At 40.2% G+C, this 27,315-nt stretch overlaps 4 protein-coding genes across 5 annotated transcripts; 3 read left to right on the top strand and 1 right to left on the bottom strand.

Annotated features, from left to right (window-relative positions):
• Positions 1-128: 128 nt before the first annotated feature.
• med22 (mediator complex subunit 22) lies at positions 129-2,662 on the top strand. The gene is made up of 4 exons (XM_026322344.1): positions 129-235; positions 394-552; positions 705-785; positions 1,533-2,662. Exons 2-4 carry the CDS (start codon positions 430-432, stop codon positions 1,749-1,751), a joined length of 423 nt encoding a protein of 140 aa, XP_026178129.1. The 5' UTR covers positions 129-235; positions 394-429; the 3' UTR covers positions 1,752-2,662.
• Positions 2,663-3,661: 999 nt separating this feature from the next.
• On the bottom strand, positions 3,662-6,286 carry c9h9orf78 (chromosome 9 C9orf78 homolog). The gene is made up of 9 exons (XM_026322342.1): positions 6,123-6,286; positions 5,866-5,925; positions 5,618-5,669; positions 5,443-5,513; positions 5,237-5,314; positions 4,875-5,072; positions 4,562-4,698; positions 4,356-4,460; positions 3,662-4,158 (listed from the first exon to the last, which is right to left on the bottom strand). The coding sequence occupies exons 1-9, from the start codon at positions 6,197-6,199 to the stop codon at positions 4,061-4,063; spliced, it is 876 nt and encodes a 291-aa protein (XP_026178127.1). The 5' UTR covers positions 6,200-6,286; the 3' UTR covers positions 3,662-4,060.
• Positions 6,287-7,206: 920 nt separating this feature from the next.
• Positions 7,207-13,136, top strand: nfu1 (NFU1 iron-sulfur cluster scaffold homolog (S. cerevisiae)). Its single transcript, XM_026322667.1, has 8 exons — positions 7,207-7,297; positions 8,344-8,444; positions 8,540-8,675; positions 10,372-10,438; positions 10,532-10,649; positions 10,738-10,801; positions 10,896-11,070; positions 11,663-13,136. The coding sequence occupies exons 1-8, from the start codon at positions 7,239-7,241 to the stop codon at positions 11,699-11,701; spliced, it is 759 nt and encodes a 252-aa protein (XP_026178452.1). The 5' UTR covers positions 7,207-7,238; the 3' UTR covers positions 11,702-13,136.
• Positions 13,137-13,513: 377 nt separating this feature from the next.
• Positions 13,514-26,825, top strand: LOC113138773 (glutamine--fructose-6-phosphate aminotransferase [isomerizing] 1). Of its 2 annotated transcripts, XM_026321525.1 has the most exons (20): positions 13,514-13,647; positions 14,931-15,038; positions 15,478-15,585; positions 15,686-15,811; positions 15,960-16,018; positions 16,108-16,242; positions 16,331-16,392; positions 16,473-16,552; positions 16,639-16,747; positions 16,882-17,045; positions 17,752-17,847; positions 18,181-18,278; positions 18,504-18,624; positions 18,793-18,801; positions 19,004-19,161; positions 21,473-21,587; positions 22,042-22,169; positions 22,471-22,638; positions 23,451-23,612; positions 24,537-26,825. In XM_026321525.1, exons 1-20 carry the CDS (start codon positions 13,641-13,643, stop codon positions 24,579-24,581), a joined length of 2,058 nt encoding a protein of 685 aa, XP_026177310.1. In that variant the 5' UTR covers positions 13,514-13,640; the 3' UTR covers positions 24,582-26,825. The 2 variants fall into 2 exon arrangements, with proteins under 2 accessions (XP_026177310.1, XP_026177311.1); XM_026321526.1 differs by lacking the exon at positions 18,793-18,801.
• Positions 26,826-27,315: the final 490 nt, after the last annotated feature.

Below are 27,315 nucleotides of genomic sequence, written 5' to 3' on the forward strand. Positions count from 1 at the left end.
CATATTAATGCAACCCACTATGATAATGATTCCATTATATTCCACAATACAGTGTTGGAATAGTGTTTTAGGCTGGTTTCATTAAAGTACTTATGTTTATGTACACAGTGACGTTAGTCACTAGGGGGCGGTAATAACCGGATGTTGGCCGCCATTAAACGTCGAGAAGAAGACGAGGAACCAAACGTGCTAGTTTTTGTTTTAAACAATAACGAGGTTGTTCGCGAAGTATGCGGTAAGAATGAAATACTAAGGATGTGTAATAAAGTATATGTAAGGAGTAGTGCTACGTTATGTGCGGGTTTATATCATCCTCACTGCTGTGGGCGAAGCTGCTCAGGCTAACTTCACTTAGCTCGTTAGTGGATGTTGTTTGTGTTTGTTTTTATTCAGGTAAAGTGTGACCTGTGCTGTGTGTTCCTGAGCACCATGACTACTCAGAGAGTGCTGCCTCAGAGCAAAGAGACTCTGCTGCAGAACTACAACAAGAGACTCAAGGACGACATCAGGTCCATCCTGGACAACTTCACAGAAATCATCAAGACTGCAAAGGTACATGAAGACCCCCCCGCCCGCTCCTCCTGTGCCCTTTGCTAGTTTCACCGTTTTAACCGTTTTAGTTTTGTGTTTACTTCTTCAGAGGATATTGCAGCCTGTATGTTTGATATCTGATCCAATCTTCTCTCACTGTTTTCTTGCTCCAGATAGAGGATGAGACACAGGTGTCCCGAGCAACGCAAGCTGAGCAGGACCATTATGAAATGCATGTCCGGGCAGCCAACATTGTAAGTAATGAAGAGAGCATAATGAATGGATATTTAAAATATGTGCATCAGATGACTGAAGTTTGTTATGGCTGCACTCTTAAATCATTTCAAAGGTTGTTTTAAATATTGTATCTCCCTTGTAACTTAATATGACATTAAGTGATATGGGCAGGGTTTGGATGGTGAAACGTTTAGATTTAAGATTCAGTCCAATTCAAGTTATCTGTATCGCGCCGAATCACAATACAACAATCTCAGGGCACTTTACAAAAACCCAACAAATCCCTTATGAGCAAGCACTTAGCGACAGTGGAGAGGAAAAACTCCCTTTAACGGAAAAAACCTCCAATCAGAACCGGGCTCAGTTTGGGCGGCCATCTGCCTCCACTGGATGGGGTGAGTGGATAGAGGAGAAAGAAAAGAACAGCAACAATAAACACTGTGCAGGTTAATGGGGCCAGTAACTGCACATCAGCAATATAGAGAAGAGAAGGATGGAGAGAGGAGCTCAGTGCACGGACGGGGAGTCCTCAGGCAGTCTAGGCCTATAGCAGCACAACTAAGGGATGGTTCAGGGTCACCTGAGCCAGCCCTAACTATAAGCTTTGTCAAAAAGGAAGGTTTTGATGCTAACATGAAATATACCGCAACTTTCTAAATGTGTGTCTGTAGCTGATACTTTGGCGATGTCTTGAGTGCAGAAACGGGAGCGGAAACGTGGCGAGCGTTTATTTCCGTCTCCTTTGTGTGTGTCGTCGTTATCAGGTGCGTGCCGGCGAGTCCCTCATGAAGCTGGTTTCGGATCTGAAGCAATTCCTGATTCTGAACGACTTTCCGTCAGTAAACGACGCCATCAGCCTCCAGAACCAGCAGCTCCGCACACTGCAAGAGGAGTGTGACAAGAAGCTCACCTCACTCCGTGATGAGATCGCCAACGACCTGTATGAGCTAGAAGAAGAATATTACTCCTCCAGGTACAAGTAGGCTCATACTTGCCCCATCCCACCGCCCCATGTACTGTCTCATCATTTACCATTCACTGCTGGGCCTGAGAAGGGACTCAGCTCTGCCCACATCTAAATATGACACCTTCTGGGTTGAATTGATCTCATTTTCATGAGCAAACTGCACCATTCATCAGCACAAACCATTCACTTTGTATCGTTACAGCCCAGTAAGTGCCTTGATCTATGATATGCATCATAATTAGTCAAATTAGAGAGGACTTTAGTATTGAATACAGGGCTGTTGAGCTGCAACAGTTCCACGTGTGTTTTGGAGCATTCAGAGTAGTTTGCTGGTGCAGTTTGAAAGCCAGGATGCTTTTGTGGTGACAAGGATGAAAAGCCATTAATCAGAACAGAAAGCAGCAATGTGGCTTCACTACTGAGTTTATTGTTAATTAGGTTTCCTGGTCGGTAGTGTCCAGTAGGCTTGACAAAGGCTTTAAGAAATAATGTCAGGTACATGGGAGAGATGCAGGGTTAGTGGAATCTTAAGTAATGAGGCCTACTAGCTCATTCACTTGTCTTTTATATCGAAAGAATCACACATTGAAATAACAAACTATATCCAAAAATGTACCAGTCATTTAAAATTATTTATTAGGTTATATTTAAAGGATAAATATAATTCCCAATATGCTAGCTTTTAAGGATGGATGTTTGTTATAGACTGTACAGATCTGAAAATACTAAGAATTTCTCAAGTAGATGTTTTCTGTAAAAGCAATTAGGAAACAACATTTTGTTGATTCCGTCCACAAGGCTGCAATCTGCAAACATGCAAGTGGTTGTCACATGTCAGACATGGTGTGTTTGCATATGTACCAGTTTGTGTCAGCTGTTCCAGTAGAGCCAGAATGATTAACAAATAAAGTAGAGGAAAACACTGTAGTAGTTTGTCTTGTTTTCTACGAGAAAATAAGTGTCTCTGAGTCCTGCTTGGAGCATGCTGGGTGTGGTTCTTGCTTCTGTGTTGCACTTGCTCTGCTTTCTCCTCCATTAGCAACTAATCCCACCATAATGCTGAACGTCAGCAGTTCAACAGCTGATCAGTCATTTAACCTAATTCATAAACATCAGCTGCGTTTATCACTTACAGTGCTTCTCCATAACTTCCATTCTTCTGTTTTGTGCCTTCATGTGCTCCTGTGTATGAATGTGCTTATTCTGACCTGCTGCTTTTGTCTGCTCCTCTCTTTCTGTTCTGTGCTCACTCTTTGCCTCCTGCTGGTTACTGGTCCGCAAAGCTACGGTCAGTGGGACAGCACTGATCTGCCACTGTGTGAGGCCTACCGGCGGCGAGACAGCTGGGCCTCCCCAGGTAGCAGCTGCAGCTCTACCCAGGGTGACAAAGAGGACATGGATGGACCTCCTTTGCAGGAGACAAACCCCCAGCACCACCTCAATGGACATGGGACTTCCTCTATAGAGAAACCGTGAGGAGGAAATTGGACACTGGAACATAAATTACTTGTGCTCTGTTTTGATGTTAGTGGTTTGGCTCATTTAGTATTCATTACACATTGTAAGCAAGTCTCTGATTAGGTTGTCCACTTTTTTGCATTATAGACTAAATCTTTGGAATTGAACATTTTTTTTCTTTTTGCATTAACAGGCTCAGAAAGCCCAGAAAAATGCCTCCAAAGTAACATCCACCTCAGTTTACAAAAAAAAATAAAAAATTCTAACTTCATTTATAAATTTGAAGGCACAATTTAAAAAAAAAAGAATTTTAGTGTACCTTTACAATGTTGAAATCCACATATGTTCATTATGTTAGTATAAGTATTGAGTACAAGTGTTTGTTTTCATCATTTTGTAAAAGCTTGTTTTGTACTTTTTTACTCCATTATGCACTGATCAGATTAAAGAACGGGTTAAATGTTGTTGGTTTTACCTTTTTAATTGACACACATCCTCACAGTTCTACCGCTGAAATTCAAGACTTAAAAAACTGGACTAAAAGGCAAAATCCTCAACAGTTCAAAGCACAAATACCACTCAGTGTGACAATTTTCATGCCCTTCCTGTATTCCTTAAAATATAATCTGGTCTAATTATGAGCAATGATTAGGTAGAATTATCCTCTTATAAAGCAAGTGTACTGAATACAGACAACCACAGAGAGCTATATACAATATTTACAGAGTACAACACTGACTTTGGAGTCCTGTCATTAACAGCTGTTGGAAGAATGCAGTCCACAAGTTATCTTTACTGACCAATTTCTATAACAAATGTAATTGAGTTATAACGTAATTTATTCTTCAAACAAAAACATCCAGCTCTTTAGTATCGACGATTCATCTTCTTGAACTTCTCATAGTGGTAGTCGTCTGTGGCCTTTTCATTGTTTGGACGTTTGCGATAGTTGGGTGGCGATGGTGCTGTGAATTCACAAGACACTGTATAAAACGGTGTGTGATTCTGATGATTTGTGTAAATATTTTTGAAAAACTTTAATAAAAATGTAAGTGCTTTTCAATTGATACTGTCTAGTGTGGTGAATATAACCATGTTCTATAGTGGGGTGATTTAAACTCTATACAAAACAGTAAGGTTGCAGCTGTGTATAGCCTCTTACCCTCTGGACCTGGTTTCTCAGTGTCACCCACACGCAGCGGCCTTGCCTTAGGCTCTTCTCTGTGTCTGTGGTGCCTCTGTGGTGCATTAACATCCTCATGATAGACTGCAATAGCAAATCAGAATGATTAGCAACCCTTACACCTCTCACTGCCTTCTGTTTACTCACTTTCTAAACCCCAGTATTGACCGGTTGACAGAACTCACAGCGGTTGTGCTGGACATAGTTGACAGCGATGTTGGTGGGTACAAATGATGTGCCGTGGTCTTTTTTCTTGTTCCTTTGTTCTGCTAGAAGCTTGGCTTTTGCCTCCTCTGTCTGGATAATATTCTTTATCTTTGCACTAAGAAAGAAATCAGAAACATGCTATCGGTAATAAGAGTTGCCTTCTTTCTGTCAGCTGGTCATTGGCATGTCACAATGCAGAATGTCCTTCCCCAATTTTAACAATGGAACCTTTTAAGACTGCAAAATAAAATACATCTAAAGGATCATTTTGAGAATCTTCATTGTACATACTCGATGCCAAGATCCACTTCAGGGATACCACTCAGCATTTGATTGGATAACATCTCCTCTGTCTTCTTGGCCGAGTTGACTCGGATGTTCTCAGGCAGCTCGTACAGATGGTCCTCAGCGTTTTTCACCTTAACTTTTTGTTCCTCAGCCTCAGCCAGGCCCTTCTTCTTTTTCAGCTCTGTCTCAATGTATTTCATCCTGTGAGAATACGTGTATGAAATGATTTAATAAGCACTTCATAAACAACCATGAGCATATCAATTAATTGCTCCTGTCTATGTTCACCTAAATGAAGTCCGACTAGAAGTCCGACTGTGTCTGTGTGTGTGAGAGAGACAGTTGGACAAGGTGTGCATACATACATGTCGGCATCCTCATCTCTCCTGTTAGTTTCAGCAGAGAAGGAGGTGCCCAGGTTGAGGTCTGTCTCATCTTCTGTCCTGTGTGTGGAACAAAAGCCAACTTGTGTCAGACCAGATCCATTTAGTAATGACACACTAGTACACAAACACACAATGTAAATTAAACCACATCAAAATAATTATAAAGCAGTGACAATTTGACTTACATGTCCCTATTCCGGTCTTTGACTTTCTTCATGTCCACAACCCCTCCGGTTTTCAGTTTAAATGGGTCATTCTGTGAGAAATGTTTTTGTTAATAACTAAAGATCAAACAAGCAGGGTCTATAAATATATAATCAGGTCAATTAAAATGAACTAAAACCCAGAATGGTCCCATACATCAATTTCAGCCTCTGGTGGCAGTTTCTCTCCAACCAACAAGGCAGTCACGCTAAAAAAAAAAAAAAGGAAATATAAATACTTGTGTATCAATATATCTAATATACTATATATACTTAATATACTATGTATACTTAATATACTGTATATATTTAATATACTATGTATAATTAGTATACAATATGTACCTGATATACTTAGTATACTATATGTACTTAATATACCCTACAGATTAACATTGATGTTACCTGACTCCATTCTGTCGTCTCCGCAAACTCTGAAGCTCCTTGGCCTCTTCTACTTTCGATCTAAACGACCAAGAGATGAACATAAATGAAGTCATTAGGACCAGGCACCTTTTTAAATATACAGCTCAAGATGAAAATGATAAATAGTCTTTAGTTTGGTGAGCGGTTAGCATGGCGCTAATGTAACGTTTAAGCTTAACCTAGCTCATGTTGTTATTCATGCCTGCTAACGCTGAAGTTTAAAAAACACACTTCACCTGACTTCTTCAGTTATTTCTTCCTCCTCCACATCCGACGAGTCTCTTCTCCTCCTAATGTTTTTGCCACACGGCATTTTTGACGCAGTTTAAACTTGTTTCTGATCTACAGCGGAGGAAATGGTCAGGGGAGGTTTAGCAAACGTACAATAATACCACGTCACTTCCGCTGACAGGAACTGCCCTTAAGCTTCTTCTTCTCCACCTACTATTCCGGCAGTGCAGACGCGTCTCGGCGTATGACTTGCCTCTGCAGGTAAACACAAGCATCGCGGCTACACTTCATATGTTTGTACACAGACTAGTATCAACAGTAGTAAAGCTCACGCAGCTCCGGATATTTCTGTTTTGGATGTAGTCCATTCAAGCAGAAATAAAAAGAATTTACTGTCTCATATGAACACTAGTCTGTTTTCTACAGTAGGAGAAGAAGAAGAAGAAGAAGTACTTTATTAATTCCCAAGGGGAAATTCAGTTGTTACAGCAGTTATTAAATATGAGATTAAATTACTTAAATTAAATAGATTACTGCTTTGAGTAGATAGTGTAGATCAAAACCTATGCAAACTGATGCATGCTCAGAATCCAACACAAGTACGGAGAGTCTCAAAGCATGTTGACGAGATATTCATTATGATCGTTGGGGAAAAATAGGAAAGAAAGATTACAGTGAGACACACAAAGATACTCAGCTTTATGGTCTGCGCATTATTCATGTTACAATCATTATTCATATTAAATTCTTTTATTATTGATATTAAATTCATTATTCATGTTACACACATCAATAATTAAATGCATCTACACTTTACACCTGAAAAGCATGCAAAATGCAATCAAAAGGAAACTATGGAAGGTTATTAATACAAATGAAAGTTATTAGGGAATAAGATGGGATATACATTGATATCTCTTTAAACGTCCATGAGTCACAACTTTCTCAAACCGCACTGGAAACTCTGCATTAAAAGATTTATTTAACTGTTTGAGATACAGGACTGGTTGCAATTCCCTCACCTAAACACCTGGCGGCGATACTGCTCCGCCCTGCTGCAGTCTGTCAGTAAAAGACCGACGAAGAAGAAGACCGGCTCTTCGTCGCTAACCATAACAAACATGGCGGCTAACAGATGCGTGAGCAGGATGCTGGGTATTTCAGCAAGACTTTCGCGTTCGTAAGTTTATTTGTTTGCCAGTTGTGAGAGATGTGTCATCTCATTTTGCTTTTTAACACGTGCCCAACTGTATCCACCTCTTCAGTCCTATTGACTTTATCTGTTAGCGGCTGCTAGCTAGCTGCTAGCTGCGGCGCAGCACCGTTTTAGAGACGAAGTGAGACTGGAGGTGAATTGCTGTGTGACAGCAGGGATAGTTATTAAAGCCTTTCACACCAGTTAAAAGATAAATGTTTAACGTTTAAACTACCAACTGCTTTTGCATAGTTAAGTAATGTACCCAAGAAATAGGTTGTAGTTTAGTTATGTCATGTAGTCTACAGTTAGCTGCATTACAATATTTCTGCTAAAAGTTTAATGTAGACTGTGAGAAACCAGCTCGACTGGGTGGAGGTCTTGACTCCGACTGGACTTTGACTGGAGCTTTGATTTTATGTGTCTTGTTGGAAAATAATGATGTATCGGTGGAAGTAGAAACTTTTGTTGTACTGTGTTACGTGATTCACATGCATACTCAATGTGTGTTGATTTGTGTAGACCTCGTTTTGACATTTAAGTCGATTTTTTAGAAGCTTAATGTATAGAAAGAAAGTTAATCTACAGAATTTAATGACTATTTGACAGACTGACAGTAAATACACATACATAAGTCGCACTTCAAGAGATGAACTAAAAGAAAATGCGTGATTTATAGTCCGGTGTTATTAAAATCCATTATACATGTGAACTGTGCTTTCTCCTTGGTCGGGAAAATACATATAAAAAATATAAAATCCATACTTTGTGAACGTATGTGCTATGTTGGTCACTGTCGCCCTAGTTGACCTGTAGTGTTTTTCTTTTCTTGTGGATTGTCTGCTGCTAAAACTGTGCTCAAAAAGTTTTAAGTAGATTAATTTTGCATAATCCGTAACATTTTTAATTCATTAATGCCACATGCTTAAATTGATCTGAAGCCATGGATGTTCACGTGTTTATCATCACACGTTTTTAGTGTGATTTTCACTATAGAAACCTTTTGAGTCTCCTTTTGTATGTGCTCTCAGTTTTGCTGGCAGTGGATGTCAGAGCACCAGATTACACTGGCCTTCACATAACATCGGAGTCTTGAAGACATGGCCCCAACACCCCCAGTGGCTTGTTCCTGGTTTGTATCTTGCAACATCCCAAGGCTCTCTAAGAGAAAACATTGTTAAAAGATTGTTGCTCTATTCTTGTTCTTTGTGTTTTGTCTTTTTCCAGGAAGGTCCATGTTTGTGCAGACACAGGACACACCAAATCCAAACAGCCTAAAGTTTCTGCCTGGCCGTACAGTTCTTGAATCAGGAACTATGAATTTTGCTGGCCCTCGTGATGCGTACTGCTCACCCTTAGCCAGGTACATGACTGCTTAAGTACAAGGTTACAGACAGTACTAAAATCACTTTTTGATATGACAGCAGGAACAGGATTATATAATAATATTGGATGATGAGAACTATGTTCTTCCACTTAACACCTAAATGGAATATAACCATTATCATTATTATTATTATTTTTGATAGCAATTAGACAAAGAATAAAAGCATTATGTACTTTACTGTAAAACATTGTTCATTTTGTATTGTGGTCCAACTCACAATTGTGTGTCTTTCAGAGGCTTGATTTGGTTCTGTTACTGTGTCAGTTTACATGTGGTATACAGTACATTCATAAAGTATTCAGTCCCCCTTCACCTTTTTAATTTTGTTATTTTGCAGTGTGATACTAAATTTGTTTAAAATATATTCATAGTTCTCATCAATCTACTCTCAGTGCCACATAATGACAAAGTGAAAACTGAATTTTAGAAATGCCTGTATATTTATTTTAAAAAACTGAAATATCACATCTACATAAGTTTTCAGACCCTTTGCAACAACAGGTGAAAACAGGTGCCTCCCATTTCTCTTGATCTCAGCTGAGATGTTTCTACGCCTTGATTGGAGTCCACCTGTGGTAAATTAAATTGATTGGACATAGTTCAGAAAGACACACACCTCTCTATAGAAGGCCTCACAGCTGGCAGTGCATATCAGAGCAGAAACCAAACCATGAGCTCAAAGGAGCTGCCTGCGGAGCTCAGAGTTGTTGATAAGCTCACAGCTTGGGAAGACTATAAAAAAAAGTTCCGCTGCAATTAAGGTTCCCAGGAGCTCAGTGGCCTCCGTAATACTCAAATGGAAGAGGTTTGGCACAACCAGGACTTTTCCAAGAGCTGGTTGCCAAGGTAAACTGAGCAACTGTGGGAGAAGGGCCCGTAGTAAGAGAGGTGACGAAGAAACAATGAAAACCTGTTCCCCATCGCTCAGGACGTCAGACTGGGCCAAATGTTCACCTTTCAACTTGACAACAACCCTGAGCACACAGCCAAGACAACACAGGAGGCTTAGGGACAACTGAATGTCCTAGAGTGGCCCAGCCAGAGCCCTGATTTGAACCCTGTCAAACATCTCTGGAGAGACCTGAAACTGGCTGTCCACTGACAGTCCCCATTCAACCTGACTGAGCTTAAGTGGATTTGCAAAGAAGAATGGCAGAAAATCCTCCAGTCCAGATGTGCAAAGCTTGTTGCATCATACCCAAAAGGACTCAACGATGTAATTGCTTCCAAAGGTGCTTCAACTAAGTACTGAATAAAGCGTCTGAATACTTATGTTTTTTCTTTTTAATAAATGTGAAAACATTCCAAAAATTTTGTTTTCATTTTGTCATTATGTGGTACCGAGTATAGATTAATGGGAGAAAAAAGGTTTTAAACATTGTATCAGGCTGCAACATAACAAAATTGAAAAAAATGAAGGGGGTCTGAATACTTTCTGAATGCACTGTAGACTTTATGGTTGCTTTTTAGAGCTTTTAGCTCTAATTCATCTTTACATATTATTAAAGCTTTGTGAAGTATATTATAGATTTATTAATTATAGCTGATGTATACACAGTCCTCTAAGTGGACCCAAAACATACCAGCAAAATTCTTTTTTTTTAATCATTATAAAATTAACTTTTTAAATTCAATAAAAGTTCTGTATTGTTTTATATTGTATTGTCTGTAGGCAGCTGTTTAGGATTGATGGGGTCAAAAGTGTCTTCCTTGGCCCGGACTTTATAACCATAACAAGGGTAAAAGCAGCTTCAGTTTATATGAACCTCATAGTAGTGTAGCACTGTTAGCCATTGCTTTCAATAACTTGTTTCATTTTTCCCTCTATTTAGTCTGATGCAAATATGGAATGGAAAGTTATCAAACCTGATGTTTTTGCTGCCATTATGGACTTTTTCACCTCTGGACTTCCAGTTGTTAATGAGGACAGCAAACCAAATGCAGATACAGGTAAGCGATTTAACTACTGCACGTGGCAAAACCTTTAAATAGATCAAGCTGTTTGTGACCGCTAAGAAATCTTAATTTCTCTTTTCAGCGCCATCGGATGAAGACGATGAAGTAGTTGCTCTGATCAAAGAACTGTTGGATACTCGTATAAGGTAGTGGTTTCATATACTCTGATATCGATATGTGTACCCTATTGCCTCAGCTTTCTGTCCCTTTCTCTCACATGTTGATGTTCTTGCTCCGCAGGCCAACAGTGCAGGAGGATGGAGGTGATGTTGTGTATCGGGGTTTTCAGGATGGTGTCGTAAAACTGAAACTTCAGGGCTCATGCACCAGCTGTCCCAGTTCCATTGTTACTTTGAAGAATGGAATCCAAAACATGCTGCAGTTTTACATCCCCGAAGTTGAATCAGTGGAGCAGGTTTGTTCTGTAGCTGGAGGATGTGTTTAGGGCTGCTCCATTATGGAAATAATCATAATTAGCATTATTTTGGTCGATTGAAACCATGATCACTGACGGTGTAGGCTGAGTGAGAGCAAAAGTGTATGTGTCATTCAGAACAACAGAAGCATCACAAAATGTGGCTAAACATTTCTTCTCAATTACATTATTTTCTTGGATCTGAAATTGAAATTTGAGTAATTGCACAGCCTATGCACAGCATATGTTGCACTGCACAATGAACAATAGTTACACAGGTGCACTCATCTTAAGGTCTAACTTCCAATTCAACAATTGATTGAAAGGATAAAAACATTAGGTTATCAGATTTCTACAGTTTGAAGTTACTGCATAAGTTATTGCTCTCACCTGTTGAAATGTCTTAGACTACAAATATGTTTTGTGTTGTCATTTAGCACTATGTCTTTTGATTCTTTTTAAGATTGTTTTAAATTGTTTTAAATTGCACATGCTTACATTACTGTCACATTATAAGAGCAAGCAAACTGCAATTTTGAGGTAAAAAATAAAAAACGGTACAACTTTACAGTATTTACCAATTTTTCCACAGGTTAAGGATGACGAAGAGGAGGAGGCTGCACAAGTTTGACCTGTTCTGACACCAGCACCACATTTACACATTCCCCTCCCATAGAGCTGTCATACAAATAGCTGTGTGAAGAACATCATCGTCATCATTATCATCATTCATCCGATTTTATTTGTTTTTTTTTGGAGGACAGAAGAGCTGTATTTATTATTTCATACTGTTACACCCTCTGAATCAGTCAATTAGGTTTTAAAATGTATTTACTCAGGGGTTAAAATGGCTCCAGCTCATGACATTAACGTCACACCCTGCTGGAGCTCAGCTCTGTCTTCTCAAGTATCACAGCAGAACCTTTGTCTTGAAAATCTTGGCCCCAGGGCACTGTCTCATACTCATCGAACAAAGGTAGAATTTTCTGACTTTGTTAAATATTTTTGGCGATTATACAGCAGCAGGATGATTACATTGGCTCAAAATGGAGAAAGGGGCTCAGCATGATTTATGCATGAAATAGTAGCGATATTACCATTAATTATTTTTGAATTTTATCTCTAATACTGTGGTCTTACTGCAGCCTTATTAATTTTTGGCATGACTCATGGGAAGCTGTTGCACATAGTTTAACAGTTTATGCAGTGAAATCATAGTGGGCACAGTCCAGCACCATCAAAGCTGCCCACACATTTTTTATTTTCAGCTCAAGTCCAAATATTGGTTCCTCTGGGGAATGACAAGAATTCCTTCTGACATCTGGTGTGTCAAGTTAGTTATTACAGGAAGGTTATAGTTTTTCTCCATATGTGCAATGATATTTGTAGTAGTAAATATTATGGCAATCATGAAGCAAAAGCAAATCACTGAAGTAAATAAAAAATAAGGCAACAGATAGTAGGCCTAAGAATGACAGCACTATTTGTTTTGCTTAGCTCAGATGTTACTATAGATTCTGTGATTGCCAAAACACCAAAACACAAATTTCAATGCTTTGAATCAATCCATTCAAAACAAATCAAAATTGTCACTCACCAATAGTATATTTAAGTGAAGACTTATACATTTAAGTTTTTTTATTAGCTAATTATTCAGACTTCATAGTGTTTCATGGAGGTGAAATTTTAGATTATTCATCAATGGATGATTTTCTTATTTAAATCAAAGGGCCATTTTACTTGAATTACTAATAAATAGATCAAAGAAGAGGAAAGTCTTCACACTTCTCTTTAGTAGCATCTGGCCAATTTAGATCAATTTTAAATATCAAGTGAATTAATTTAGTTTGTTAAAGAAATGACTTTTAGCAGCCAGTGTTCCTTACACTACCAGATCACACTGTCTACTGTTTTCATTGGAGAGAATCTATCTGAGGAAATGTAGCAGGTCTTCTTAAAAATGTGGAAACAACCCGAAGTACTACGCCAGGGGCTTTGCTTATTTACGTCCCACTTAAACCTCTGCATATGTTGTATGTATAGAAATAAAAGTTTATTTAAGTATTCTTTTTGCTCAGTGTACCTCGCTTTTGTATGTTGAGTAAGTAATTTATTTCCATATTATTTTTGAAAGCCTTGTCTACTGCAAACATACTAGTTTGTTTATAATAGAACTTACTGCATAGTCTCCAAAAGAGATGTGTAGGCCTCAGTATTTTATAACTGTACTTAGACTTATTCTAGTGTTAGTGCATTTGTCATTTTTTGAGAAATAAGCTAGTTAAATTAAAGAATACAGTAAAATTAGCTCAGAGGGCACAGGCCTGTCATTGTGCGCTAATATTTATTTTAGGGGGCTGATGGCAGCAGGAGCAGGATCTACTTCCTGATGCCACGTCAGGACTGCGTACGTCAGGAAGGTGTAACCTGACTGACAGTCCTATCGACCAATCAGCGGGCGCCATGACAGGAGGCGGTTGGCTGTGATTCAGTAATATCAGAGGGGGGAGTTCATACGATAGGCGTCCCCAGCTACCTTGGTAGTTTTCCCTGGCATTCAAACAGCGAACATGTGTGGTGAGTCCTGAACATATGCTGTGTTTATTTTAGTTAGCATGTTGTTCTTCATGTACCCGAACAGCAAGGCGGGCTGATGTGAGCTAGTTACTGCTGGTGTACTCAGTGTCAGTTGAAGATAGCTAGGGGTGGCTAACCGAGTTAGCGAAGATGAGCTGGTGCTGCTGTTAGCTAGCTGGCTAAGTTAAATATAATGCCGCCAGTCTGTCATTTTACCGCACATGCCGTCTTTGTGTTTTGAGATTAAAGAGTGCCAACCTGCATGTCGATATCTGAAAGTTGCTATACAACAATGACCTGCTTTCTTCCGGCTAACTGCAGACAGCTAACGTGCTTTGCAGTGACATTACGTTTCGTTACGCCCATCGCGTAACTTTCCACTAAACCTTCCCCCCTGCTGATGGAAATGCTTAAACTAGCTACGATCCACTAGTTCAAACTAGACTGTGAGAATCAAAGCGTGACGAGAAATGAGCACTAGTTGGATGTATATCATGCGTCGCCGTCATGCTGCGTAAACGTCCATTAAATGATCGATTTCCCCGGAAAGTGACGCTTTTATTAACCCAAACCTCAGGAGATCTAGGTCATCTGGTTTGTTAGTGAGATAATGTCCGTTATTGTCTCTCTCCTTGTCTCTCGCTGATAACTGATATCTCTCTGTCACAATCAGAGTGCACCTCTTAGACTATACGGACTGGTTCCAGTCCTAAAATACCACAACAAATGCTTTTCTGTAGATACTGCAGCGATCAGCTCTTACTTAGAGTTGCTTAAAACTGCAGGACTTTGCTTTTCCAAGTTGCCCCTCGGTGCCTCCCTCCATCAGCAGCTGTTCTGAATGGATGCTCTGTTGACCCAGGCTGCTGTCTGGCACTACATTTCCAATGACTTCTCAGTGCCTTGCTGTGTAACAGAGCTGTATTTCATGCTTGTCCCTTCACAGGTTTCAGTCACACTACTTTCAGTGTGTAGCCTGTTATCTGGACCAAAGCAAAAATATCTTGGTTTCTATTTTAAATCATAGATATTAACTTATGGTAGAATCGTAATAACTGGGTCATATCATTTTTTTTGTTTAAATAAATGCTGTCCAAGTTATTTTTTTATTGCTGAATTAACTCTGCAGTGAACTGAAAATATACCAGTTTGTCAGACATTTCAGTCAATCTGCACTTTCAGTTGCACCCCTAAGCAAATAGAGTTAAAAAGAAAAATCTATTTATGGTGGATTGCTGTTCTTTATGGCTCTGAGTTTCTGAGTTTTGTTTACCTCTCCCCAGGAATCTTCGCTTATCTCAATTATCATGTGCCAAGGACTCGCCGTGAGATCCTTGAGATTCTACTTAAAGGTCTGCGACGACTGGAGTACAGAGGCTATGACTCTGCTGGTGAGTGATGTGGCAAAGACTTGTGTCACCAACGCACTCTGGCTTGTTTATCAGGCCTCATTCCTTTTCTGTCCCTTCACTGTCAAGTCTGATAATGCCAGCAGTTTGCTGATAGTGTGTGCTGTGTAATGTTAATGCAGCACAATCACCTGTTCTGATAAACTAGGAAAACAAAGTAGGACACATTGAAATTGATAGATTATTGAGCAGGCATTATTGTCTTCCTATGTTACTTTATTTATACACTATTTATTTACTATTCACTGTAAGTTAAATCCATTTGCATTTCACTCAGTTCTGAAGGGTTTTTTTGTGTTGCACCATTTTATGTTGTACATGGCTGGCGAAGTGGTTGTAAGGCCACAATACATTTTTTGTTTTTACTGTACTTACAGTTATCTGTGTAATTCCCATGCTTTTTTTTTTTCTATTATGTTAGGTGTGGGTATTGATGCTGGTAACAACAAGGAGTGGGAGTCAAATGCTAAGTCAATCCAATTGATCAAGCAGCGTGGAAAAGTGAAGGCTCTTGATGAGGAGATCCACAGTAAGCTCAGTCATTTATAATTGAAGCCCTGATTTGTTAGTTGGTTTGGTGTCACACAACTGGGACACTAAATATTACCTATGTTTTGTTGACCTTTTAGAACAGCAGGATATTGACCTGGATGTGGAGTTTGATGTTCATCTTGGCATTGCACATACACGCTGGGCCACCCATGGTGAACCCAGCCCACTCAACAGCCATCCGCATAGATCTGACAAGAACAATGGTCTGTTCTATTAAAGATAGAAAGCTGACTCACTCAACACAGTTAAACCTTAGCCCTGTGTTTTTCAACAGCTCAGTCTGTGTATTTTTTTTTATTTATCTGGGTATAGGTATCTAGATGTGTCTGATGATCTTTTTTTGGTCTGCAGAGTTCATTGTCATTCATAATGGAATTATCACCAACTACAAGGACCTGAGGAAATTCCTGGTAAGCAAATTTCTTTCTTAAATCTTTCTAGATATGTTTGAGTCGCTCTGAAAAATAGACAAGATGCCTCTTTTGCTCCATATCTACAGGAGAGCAAAGGCTATGAGTTTGAGTCAGAGACCGATACAGAGACCATCGCTAAGCTGGTGAAGTACATGTATGACAACAGAGAAAGTGACGAAATCAATTTTGCCACACTGGTAGAACGGGTGACCCAGCAGCTGGTAAGCCTTTCGCAAGCACATTGGTTCTCCTGACTGAGCGGTAGATTTAAAAAAAAAAATCTGATATGTTTGTTTTCCCACCTGCCAGGAAGGAGCTTTTGCCTTGGTATTTAAGAGTGTCCACTTTCCCGGGGAGGCAGTGGGCACAAGGTACAGTCCCACTAATCCTGTCAGACTGTTAGCTATTGCACAATAAGGTATTGTTGGCTCATATAAATGTTGCTGTGCAGGAGGGGAAGTCCTCTGCTGATTGGAGTGCGCAGTGATCACAAGCTGTCCACAGATCATATTCCTGTTATGTACCGCTCCTGTAAGTTTAAATATGTCTATTGTTGTCTAATTTGTCCATATGTGATTGAATTTGTGTGACTGAGATCCAGTTTCTTCTTTTGTCAGCTGGCAAAGATAAAAAGAGCTGCGGTGCCCTACCTAGGACAGACCAAGACACCTGTCTGTTCCCTGTAGATGAGAAAGCAGTGGAGTACTACTTCGCCTCTGATGCAAGGTTAGCAGATACCTGTGTCTCCTACCTTTTACAGCTCCAAATTCTCCTGGAAGCATGCTCCCCAGTTTGTTTCCACTCTATCTGTCATTAGATGTGTGATGTGGTTTGTGGTCTGTCTCTCTTCATCTCCAAAGTGCAGTGATTGAGCACACAAACCGGGTGATCTTCCTGGAGGATGACGATGTGGCTGCTGTGATGGACGGCCGGCTGTCCATCCACAGGATAAAACGCAGGGCTGGAGACTACCCAGCCCGTGCCATCCAGACCCTTCAGATGGAACTACAGCAGATCATGAAGGGTGAGCGGATGGAGAGCCATTGTATTGTTCATGTTTTCTCTTGGTCATGTTTAAATACTGTATATGAATTTTATAGCCTGTTATTCAAGTATGTGCTGACTTTAAAAACCATTTGGTTTATCCTGCTTCAATAATCTTAAATTTGGGAACTGAGCATAGAAATTGTGACTTTTCCTCAGTAATCCAGCAGAGGGCAGAGGTAAACTGATGTTGGCTGCACTTGACATTCCTTTGTAGTCCTGTCATTACTCAGCCTCTCTCCTCCGTCTCAGATTCTGGAGCCTTCGTGCTGAATAACCTAATTCGCATGACCTAAATTGCTTTTGGAGGCAGGCAGAAAAAGTGCTCACATATTTCACTGCTACAGCTTGTAATTGATGAAAAAACACTATCATCCTAATGTCTCAAGTTTGTTTTTCCTCCATTTAAGGAATTCCTTAACACTTTGGCTTTGGGAGTCTTAATAAAGCAACAAAAAGACAGAAACTCCATACAATTCCACAAAAGCCCGATTATCATCATGGTTTTTTTTTTGTTTGTTTTTGCTCCTCCTCAAGGCTGTGGTTTGTGTTAACAGGACCTTTCTACAGTTGCCTCATAGTGTAATATAAAATGTCCATAACTATGTTGTTAAGAGGCATTGACCTTTTTTTTTTTTGTACTAGTGCTGGAAACGTTTTCCTCATATCTAATCTTCCCACTGTAGGTAACTACAGCTCCTTCATGCAGAAGGAGATCTTCGAGCAACCAGAGTCTGTGGTCAACACGATGAGAGGGAGAGTCAACTTTGACAATAACACAGGTTAGAGTGGTGTCCTATTGGAGTTCTCAGCCAAGTGTAAATGTAATAACATGCCTATAAGTTCACTATTTTATAGTCTGTTTGTCCCATTTTTGCCAAGACCTGAATAACTTCTAAAAGTGCAAACAGTCACTCCTGTTGTGCAAATTTCCCTTTATGCACTTGTTCAAACACACACTCAAATACCTTCAGGTCAGGATTTTGAAAAGGAAGGCACAAAAACCTGACTGTTGTACCACATGGAGCATTAATCTCAGTGTTCAAACAGAAAGGGTTAAATTCACCTCCAACCTGTAAAAGTTACCCATTGTGTTGTTTGATTTGCTTTTCAAGTGACACTGGGAGGACTGAAGGACCACATCAAAGAGATCCAGAGATGTAGGCGACTTATTCTTATTGCCTGTGGAACCAGCTACCATGCTGGTGTAGCAGTGAGTATCCACTAACTAAATACTTTTTACTTTACTTTTTTTTTTTTTTTTTTTTTTTCTTCCCCCCTTTGGTGTAAATGCACATCTGTGCTGAAGCTATCTGACTAGCAGGAAAGGTGAAGTCTGTATTTTAGTAGGTGTGAGGTTTCTGTGTTGGCACATTGTCTAATCTGAACTTTGCCAGCTCATGTTAGCATTATAAGCAATCGTCTCTTGCTTTCCCAGACCCGTCAGGTCCTGGAGGAGCTAACCGAGCTGCCCGTCATGGTGGAGCTGGCCAGCGACTTCCTGGACAGAAACACACCCGTCTTCCGAGACGACGTCTGTTTCTTCATCAGCCAGTCAGGTGGGAAGGCTGGTGCTATCTGTCATCTAGTGCACATTCATATTTAAATGTCCTCTGTTTTCTGTTTAGAGGAGCTTCTCTCATTCTGATTTCTCTCTCCTTGTACTCTGCTTGAGTTTTAGTTCTGGTGTTCTACAGTTTTCTCTACCCATACTGCTTTGCCTGCAGCCTGGAAATGTGTGATATATATATTTTTTTAATTTTATTTTGAGTCATTTTATGTATCATAACTGTGTGGTGAGCCTTGTGGTTTTTCTGTGAAGCTGTTTCAAATCAGACTTCTGTGTGAGGCAAAAGCAGTTTCCTAACACACTAATAAATCAGCATGATTTTATTGTCAGAAAAACAAACTGCTGTGTTTTCCTGGCCATTCCTACAGGGGAGACTGCTGACAGCCTCATGGCCCTGCGCTACTGTAAGGAGAGAGGGGCTCTGACTGTGGGTATCACCAACACAGTGGGTAGCTCCATCTCTAGGGAGACAGACTGTGGAGTCCACATAAATGCTGGGCCTGAGGTCGGCGTAGCCAGCACCAAGGTAAACCAAGGCAATCGCAGCTCTGGTTTATTTTCTCAGCTCTCGTGAGTTTGGGTTTCATGGACTGTGGTAGATATAAACCTTAATATTTTCACCACAATACACTTTTCCACACGCATCATTTCCTAAACCCTGAGTGACTGCAATACAACACTTCTTCATTGCCAGGCTGAAAGGTTGGTCAGGTACTGTTAGTGACACAGAAGGGATCATGCAAAATACATTCAGATGTATGTTATTAATCAAAATCCATAACTTTTTAATCAAATGTAGTGTGGTCAGTATTTTCTAGACTAGAATAATTGTTAGTAGCAGCCCTTTCAGTGTAAGATGTTGCAGGATGCCAGTACCTTTGGACACACCCAGACTGGTCAGTGACAAGTGGGCATGAACAACTAGTGGAGATCTGTGTTTATATAATCAGATCACAAAAACCCAGTGAACTTATTGTTGAGGAAACAATGCATGTTTTTCTCTTGTCACATGCATGTGACCATGAGAATGTATACATTTTCTTCTGAGTTAGGTGTACCTCACATCAAAAATATTTGCATCTATACTTGGCAAGTTAAAAGAAATATGCTTTCTCTATTTTGGGTGACATCACTCTTTTGATACTGAGCTTAAAGCAACACTACAGCAGTTTGTTGCATCATCTCATAACTGAGCTCAACACCTACTGACACTGAATGAAACCCAGATGAATGCTTCTTTGTGAGACTGGTCCCACTTCTTGGAAACGGATATTTTCTTCTGCTCTGATCCCATGGGTAGTCGAAGAACCCTGATATTCTCATCTCAACCCTCGGTTTTCTGCCTCTCCTCCTTCAATTTCTCGAAACCAAAAGGATTTGCCAGTTTGGACTCGGAGCAGAAAAATAGTGAAGCCCCAGCCCCAGTTTGTGAGGAGAGAGAGAGTGCAGCAGGTTTCTTCCTGGCCCAGCCCTTGGGCTTGGCTCAATGACTCTCGCACTGCTCCAAAGCCCTAGAGCACGCCTCAGCGACGCCATCATTTACTGCTTGGCTGACTGAGCCACACACCCACACCCAACTCAACTAAATCCTGCACAACCTAGCTCATCAAATCACTGGAGAATATGTATCGCACCCAGCCACTAAATTACTTCAATTTCATCTACTTGGCCTCTTTTCTCTCACTTTCATGCTAATTTGAGTTTTTTTTTTTTTCTTCATTGGAAAACAGAAAAGAAGCAAAAGAACTTTTTCCAATTCCTATGGTTATATTCAATATTTTTGGAATTATTTGAGATTTAAAACAAAATACTGTGATGCTATCAAAAGGCAAATCCTGCCAGCAGTTCAACTGACAATAAATGGAAGAAGACAACCTTTATAAACAGCTCATGGTATCCAGTGGGAATTTACAGAGTTTGAAAGTTCATTTTCTAGGCTAGTTTTCTGTGTCATTTGAGAGAAGCTTGGTGCTTGAGGCTTCAACTGTCTGGAAGGGTGGTCATCTGTGGCGGGTAATAGCTGGCCTGTTTTGCATGGAAAACACAAAACCAGTCATGACATGATCACAGAACGCCCCACACTTTACTCTATGGATTAATTATGTTGCCACATCTGAGCTGACAGCAGAGACTGCTGAAGTTCTAAGGGACTAATGTGGTTAGTGTGCTGTCAAGGGGGAAATAAAAAGTGTAAAGGTTTTACAGCAGCTTTCTTGGCCCCAAACACTGGCATTTCTGAGTCCGGAGGGTCCCCTGAAATGACTTGGCTTCACTCAGACACAGATTAAATCTCCCAGATGGGCATGGGAGGCCTCCAATTGTGTTTTGAGATGAGGGAACTCAGAAAGAGAGAATAAGCGAGCCGGCACTGGCATCAAGTCTCAGAGGATGATCAGAGAGCATGCCCTCTGATGTGACGCTGTGCATGTCTAACCAAGCTTTCCAGGATGAGCAGCACTAGCATGACAGAGCTCAACTGCATGGTTTTTAATCCTACTTGGCGTACACTGAAACCCATCTCTCCTTCAATTTCTCATCTGGTGCAGATTATTAGTTGGAGGCAAAGTTCAATATAAACGTGAAGACATGAAGCGCAAGAAAATCTCACGTCAGGGTCGGGTTGCTGCTCTTTGGTTTCATTATGGTGCTACAAAATAACAAAAGCAACTAAATGTTTAGTAGTCGGCTCACAATATTCCAGCATTGAGATGTTCCAAACTAGTTGTGTGCTTTTATCATCTTTATAAACTGGTCAATAAGAACAATTCAGTTTGAAGATTTGGCTCACAAACAGTGCAGTTGAACCTCTCACATACACTCTACTTTTTGTTCTGCAGGCCTACACCAGCCAGTTTGTGGCTCTGATCATGTTTGCGCTGTTGATGTGCGACGACAGGATTTCCATGCAGCCCAGACGCCGTGAGATAATCCAGGGTCTGAGAGTGCTTCCAGGTAAATCAAGCCACAAGTGCTCTGGTTCAGACCGAAAAATCCTGATCGCATGTGAGATTAAAATGTATAGGGATGGAAAAACAAGCCGTCATAGCAAAGATTAGACACATCTAAAGCCTGTTTCATTTGTGTTTGTTCAAAGAAAAAAATCCTCTTGGAGAAGAACGTCAAGAGAGATCAAAAGAAGAGAAAGCGGGTGGGCGGGGGGGGTCAGTTGCTGTTGACTGTAGGCTCTTGCACGCTTCTCTGGATCTAAAGCATGTGATGCTGTGTGTCTAATGGTAAACTAATGAGGAATGTCTGGCTGCTTTGCCATTCCCTGCCCAGTGTTCCAGCACGTGACTTCCGCAGCATGTTTGTCCAATATTTTATTCAAGGTTTACTTTAGTTTTAATGTTGCTTCCATTTAAATTAAACATCTACAAATTTATATTTTTGTGTTATGTCTTGTTAGATCTAATCAAGGAGGTCCTCAGTTTGGATGATGAGATACAGAAGTTGGCAACAGAGCTGTACCAGCAGAAGAGCGTACTGATCATGGGCAGAGGTTACCATTATGCTACCTGCCTGGAAGGAGCACTGGTGAGCAAGTACAGCCCTGTTATTTTAACCTTAAAAGCAATATCACACTGCAGTAAACATTTTACCCTTTGTTCTCTAAGGTTGAATTATAGATCATTCAGACTGCTCACTCCTGTTGTGGCTGACCAAAGCAAGTTGAAGTCAAAACTTGTGCTTGGACAGTGTGACTGTGATTGTGCTTTAAAATGCAAACCAGAATGACTGCTTAGGGTTGGGGTTTTTATTTATTTATTTATTTTGTATGTTTTTTTTGTACAATTTATTTGTCTATTTATTTTTTGGTGTACCCCATCCTGTGTAGAAAATCAAGGAGATCACATACATGCATTCAGAGGGCATCCTGGCCGGAGAGCTGAAACACGGCCCACTGGCCCTGGTGGATAAGCTGATGCCGGTCATCATGATCATAATGAGAGACCACACTTACACCAAATGTCAGAATGCCTTGCAGCAAGTTGTTGCCCGCCAGGTAAGATCTATAAACCCACCCAAGAAATGAATATTTACTATACTATGCTGTGTTTTTGTTCTTCTGAAATTGTGTACTAGTTTTAAACTTCTTGTTAAAGCACTAAAGCAGTGATCAAAACTTCCAGTGTATTATTTAAGTGTTAAAAATACTATGAATATTTGCTGTCCGTAGCACAGTTTCCATGTTAGGTTAATGTTCACAGTGCAGCCTGTACCACATGTAATGGAAGATTTTCTCCCCATGACCTTGCTCAGTGTAAACCTTGTCGTTGAAACTGCTTGTCATTACTTTGCGGTTTTGTCTAGAACAACTAGACTCATCCATACATGTAATCCACTTATCAGTCTGTTCCCACAGCTACTGTGTTCTCCCAGATTGATTTGAAATAATTCTGGTAGGCAACAGAGTACCCATTCTGATGATACAGCGTAAAACTGCCTATGTTTTCTGCCACACTCCTGCAGACTCCTTTGCACCCTGTTGTGACGAGTGACCTCTTTGAAAAGATAACATACGTGAAAGGCAATTAAGTCCACACTGTTTTATTTCAGATCCTCCATAGAATAATGGGAATTCTTATAAATTTCCAAAACACGTGCCTCTGATCTTTCACCTCAGTAAATACAGGGGAGGTGCTGCTTCATCATGACATCATTTCAGTAATCCCCATCAGATGTGGACTTAGAGGTGTGAAACTCAACTGGGAGGGGTGGGGCAGGTATTTTCCTTTGTGACTTGTGTGCAGGTTTAGGATCATGTCGGCAGATTATGTACTCGACACTTCAAGGGTTTTCTTTAATTTTTTGCAGGGCCGTCCTATTGTGATCTGTGACAAAGATGATTACGAAACCATCAAGAACTCCAGCCGCACCATCAAAGTGCCTCACTGTGTGGACTGCCTGCAGGGCATCCTGAGCGTCATCCCTCTGCAGCTGCTGTCCTTCCACCTGGCTGTCCTCCGAGGTTACGACGTAAGTACCATCACTTCACAGTGCTTCACTAAGTGCACCTAATCATTCACAATTGTTATTCCAGCTAAAAACTTTCTGTGTCACCAGTGTTTTCATGTATGTGAAGTTGAAATATACAGTGACAATAATTTTGATGTTTAGAGGTTTTTCTAAGCCAGGCGTACCTCCGGACTTCCTGACAAACACACAAAGCCCTAAACAACATGCAGTGTTTATATGTGTGCTAAGTCACATAAACAAGTAATTTAACTTTTTAACTCACAATACTGTGGTAAAGGTAACTGCCACACCAATTCATTGTCATTGGTTCTTTTTGATTGTAATAAAACATAAAAGAACCCAAACTTACCACAATTATTATTATTATTATTATTATTATTATTAGTTTCTTTCTCCTGGGTTAAGAGGCTGCTTGCTGTCTAAACAGGGTTGGATTAGCTGTTGCTCCTTTGCAGACCTTGCTTTGCTGTACCGCAGGATGTCAAAGGTCAAAGTAAACAGCTTAAGTGAAGTATAGCATGTAAATACAACCATCGTTGACACTGTTTTTAAAGCACTTCAGAGGTCAGTCCTGGACTGTTAGGACTGGTTTTTATGTTAGTATTGGTAATGATAACAAATTGTGCCGCTGTTCTCACATAAGCAAATATTTATGTCCACTTAGCCCTATCACAAACCCATTCTCTTTTTCTATTTTCTAAGTTTGAGTCATGACAAGCTCTCTGGCCAAGGATTTGAGAAACATAAAAGCCATCCCTGTCAAGCTGCTTTATCCCTGGCTCACATATTAAAATGTGCTTTTGTTAAGGTTTAGGTAAATTAAATTGTACTTGAGTTTGACAGTAGCGTTTAGTCAAGAGAAAAAAACACTACAGTAATTGGGTGTTGTATGAAATCTAGTAAATATCTTCTATTTATATACAGGTGGACTGTCCAAGAAACCTGGCCAAGTCCGTGACAGTAGAGTGACCTGCACCATTCATCACCAAACAACAGAAGCCTGGTGGACACATATTCAAAAACAGACAGCAAGGGAGCATCTGTGTGCAGGAGAAAAGAAGGAAGTGTCTGTGTTTGTGTATGTCTCATGTCATGGCTTTTTTTGTTTGTTTTAAACACAATCTCTTACTCAACAGTTGTATATCTCACTGTTGCATATTATCTGTATCTTGCTGTCTTTTTTTTTTTTTCCTCAGAAACCTTTGATATTGTTAGAGAAGTTGTTTTTGTCTGTGGTGTCAGGGTCTGGGTTTATGGTGACATATCTATCACTTTTTTCCCCAGGATTTGTGAACCTGTGAAGACTGACAGTGACCATTTGGTTTTATTCACATTCATGCTTAAAACCTGTGAGCAGGCCCATATTTATTTGTGCTGATTGGTCTCTCTGGGAGCTGATGTGAAAGCTGTTTGATGGTATTTACAGTTTGAAGATTTTACTGGCTTCCCCCCTTCTTTAGTGTAATGATTTGTAGTTTAACTGGGATACTTTTCTTTGGCAGCTAATCATTTCAAGTGTCTTTACTTCACAGTTGAAGCAAATGGCAATCTTAAATCATTCCAAGCCACAGGTCATCGCATCTTCGTAATTACAGTGCAGTTTGCCAGTTTTGACTCAGTTTTTCTTTTGGACTTTCTTCTGAGGACACAAGTTACTGCAGATGCAGCATCATAACTTAAATCACAAACTTTGTGAATACACTACTGTGTAAAATCTTTATGGGTAGCTTACCAAAGCAGTTTCTTGTGTATAAACTTAGTGTTTCTCTGTTCTTGGCCCACTCAATTAATGAGAATAAGTCTTGTTCACTGAGCCACCTGTACCAGGGTGTGAGACTGTGTTGTGACCATGCCCTACTTCTGCTTTTACTGTTCTCTATACATTAGAGAAGACACTGTAGAGATTTCTGCGTGCAGATTAGTTTTTGTTTCTCATGTTAATCTCTGAACTTGCTGCTCAAAAGGCCGTTTCTGGTCACCAGTTTACGGTAAAACTATAAATTGAAGTAAATCAAGTGAGAGGAAGTTACTAGCTTGAAGTAGAATTTGCACCCAGTTGCCAGCCCCACACCCTGCCACCATGACAGCTGCAATACTGGGACCATTTGTAGCTAGTGTTCCTTGTTTCATTTTTTTTTTTTTAAAGGGGGAAATGTTATTTTACATGAATGAAGTTAGAGTTGAAATGTGAATGTTACTGTCATTTGACATGTCCTGTCAGACCAAATATCCCTGCAGTGGCATTGGCAGTTGTAAACCAAAACATTTTATATTAGTGCTGTGTGGCATACTGGTTCAAACCAAATACAGATGTTTTTTGTTATATGAATTTTTAACATACCTCAAAACCGGTGTATGTCGCTTACGCAAGGGTCAGAATGCAGTGCGGTGTGACACTGTGAGAGGGGCCCCTTCTCAGTGGACCACTGTTTGGTGAGGGCATTACTGTTTGGGTGACGGTGGAGATGGAGAGGACAGACGAGAAGGCGAGAAAAGTTTCGAAACTGACAAAGAATTTGTGCCAAAAAGAGGAGCTGTGTTTGTTTTTCGGAGGTATTTTGTTTTCAAAAAAATCTGATGTCAACCAAACGACAAAATCGGCCATTTTAAGTCAGTCTACTGCAGTACTTCCTTTCTCAATCAGTATACCGCCCAGCACTATTTTTATATGTTTATCCTATATTGTGTTTGTATTCAAATGTGTGTGTGTGTGTGATGCTGGTAGCCTCTGTGGTGTGAAGACACTGAGGCCTGAAGGGGGTGGGGGGGTATACAGTTGCATGTCATACTGTAATATGTTTGTTTTGGTACAAAGTCAGAAACCAGCTGTGTGAGTGATCCCAAATGCCTTTGTTTCAAAAGCCAAGACTGATCTTGTACGTTAGTGTGTATGTTGAGGAAATCGAAGTGGCTTGTTTATTCCAGAGTCCATTGTCTACATATTTTAATTGTAAAAATAATTGTCTTTTGCAATCAAGCCTTAACTTGGGTTTATTTTTTATTTCTCCTCAATTTCATTTTCTCCTGAGCCAGTAGAAAGGTTTGAAAGCTAGACCACGTTGGTACATATACTTTAGGAACTCTCATACATAAACAGATTGTGATTCCTTGATGATGATGTTGACACAGGCTGCTCAGTGAACATCTGTTAGGTTATATAGGAGGCTATCGCTATTTATTAGTGAAACTGATGCAATAAAGTGTCATATACTTCTTTCTTTTTATTTCTTTTTTTTTTTAAAGTCAGATAATTTAACAAGAACGATACCAAATGTGCTCGTTTAGACTGGACAGCAAATATTTACCAGATTTTTATTACAGTTTTTAAAAATTAATTGACTACATTTGGAATAATAAAAAGTTTACAAATTAGTTTGAGCTAATTTTATGCACATACGTATACAAAGTTCTGACACAGGAAACACTCGATGCCAGATCCAGCACCTGTGTAGCGTAACCAGTCACAGTCATTAAGGCGAACAGCATCGGTCGGATGCAGCCAAATATCGCAATAACGTTGGAGACAGAAGGTGTGAAGTTACCGTCTAAGATAGTGGAGCCCACAGACAGGCAACACCGGTAGACTGCGTGCAGGGCCTGCAGCACTGACGGTACAAAGCCCCGCTTCAAAGGTGGCCCTCCGCCCCTGCGCACATGGCAGCTCGAGGGGTGCGGTGAAGCCCGCGTGCAGCAGCTCGAGCGT

Source organism: Mastacembelus armatus, chromosome 9 (assembly GCF_900324485.2).
Source record: "Mastacembelus armatus chromosome 9, fMasArm1.2, whole genome shotgun sequence".
NCBI classification, from domain to species: domain Eukaryota; kingdom Metazoa; phylum Chordata; class Actinopteri; order Synbranchiformes; family Mastacembelidae; genus Mastacembelus; species Mastacembelus armatus.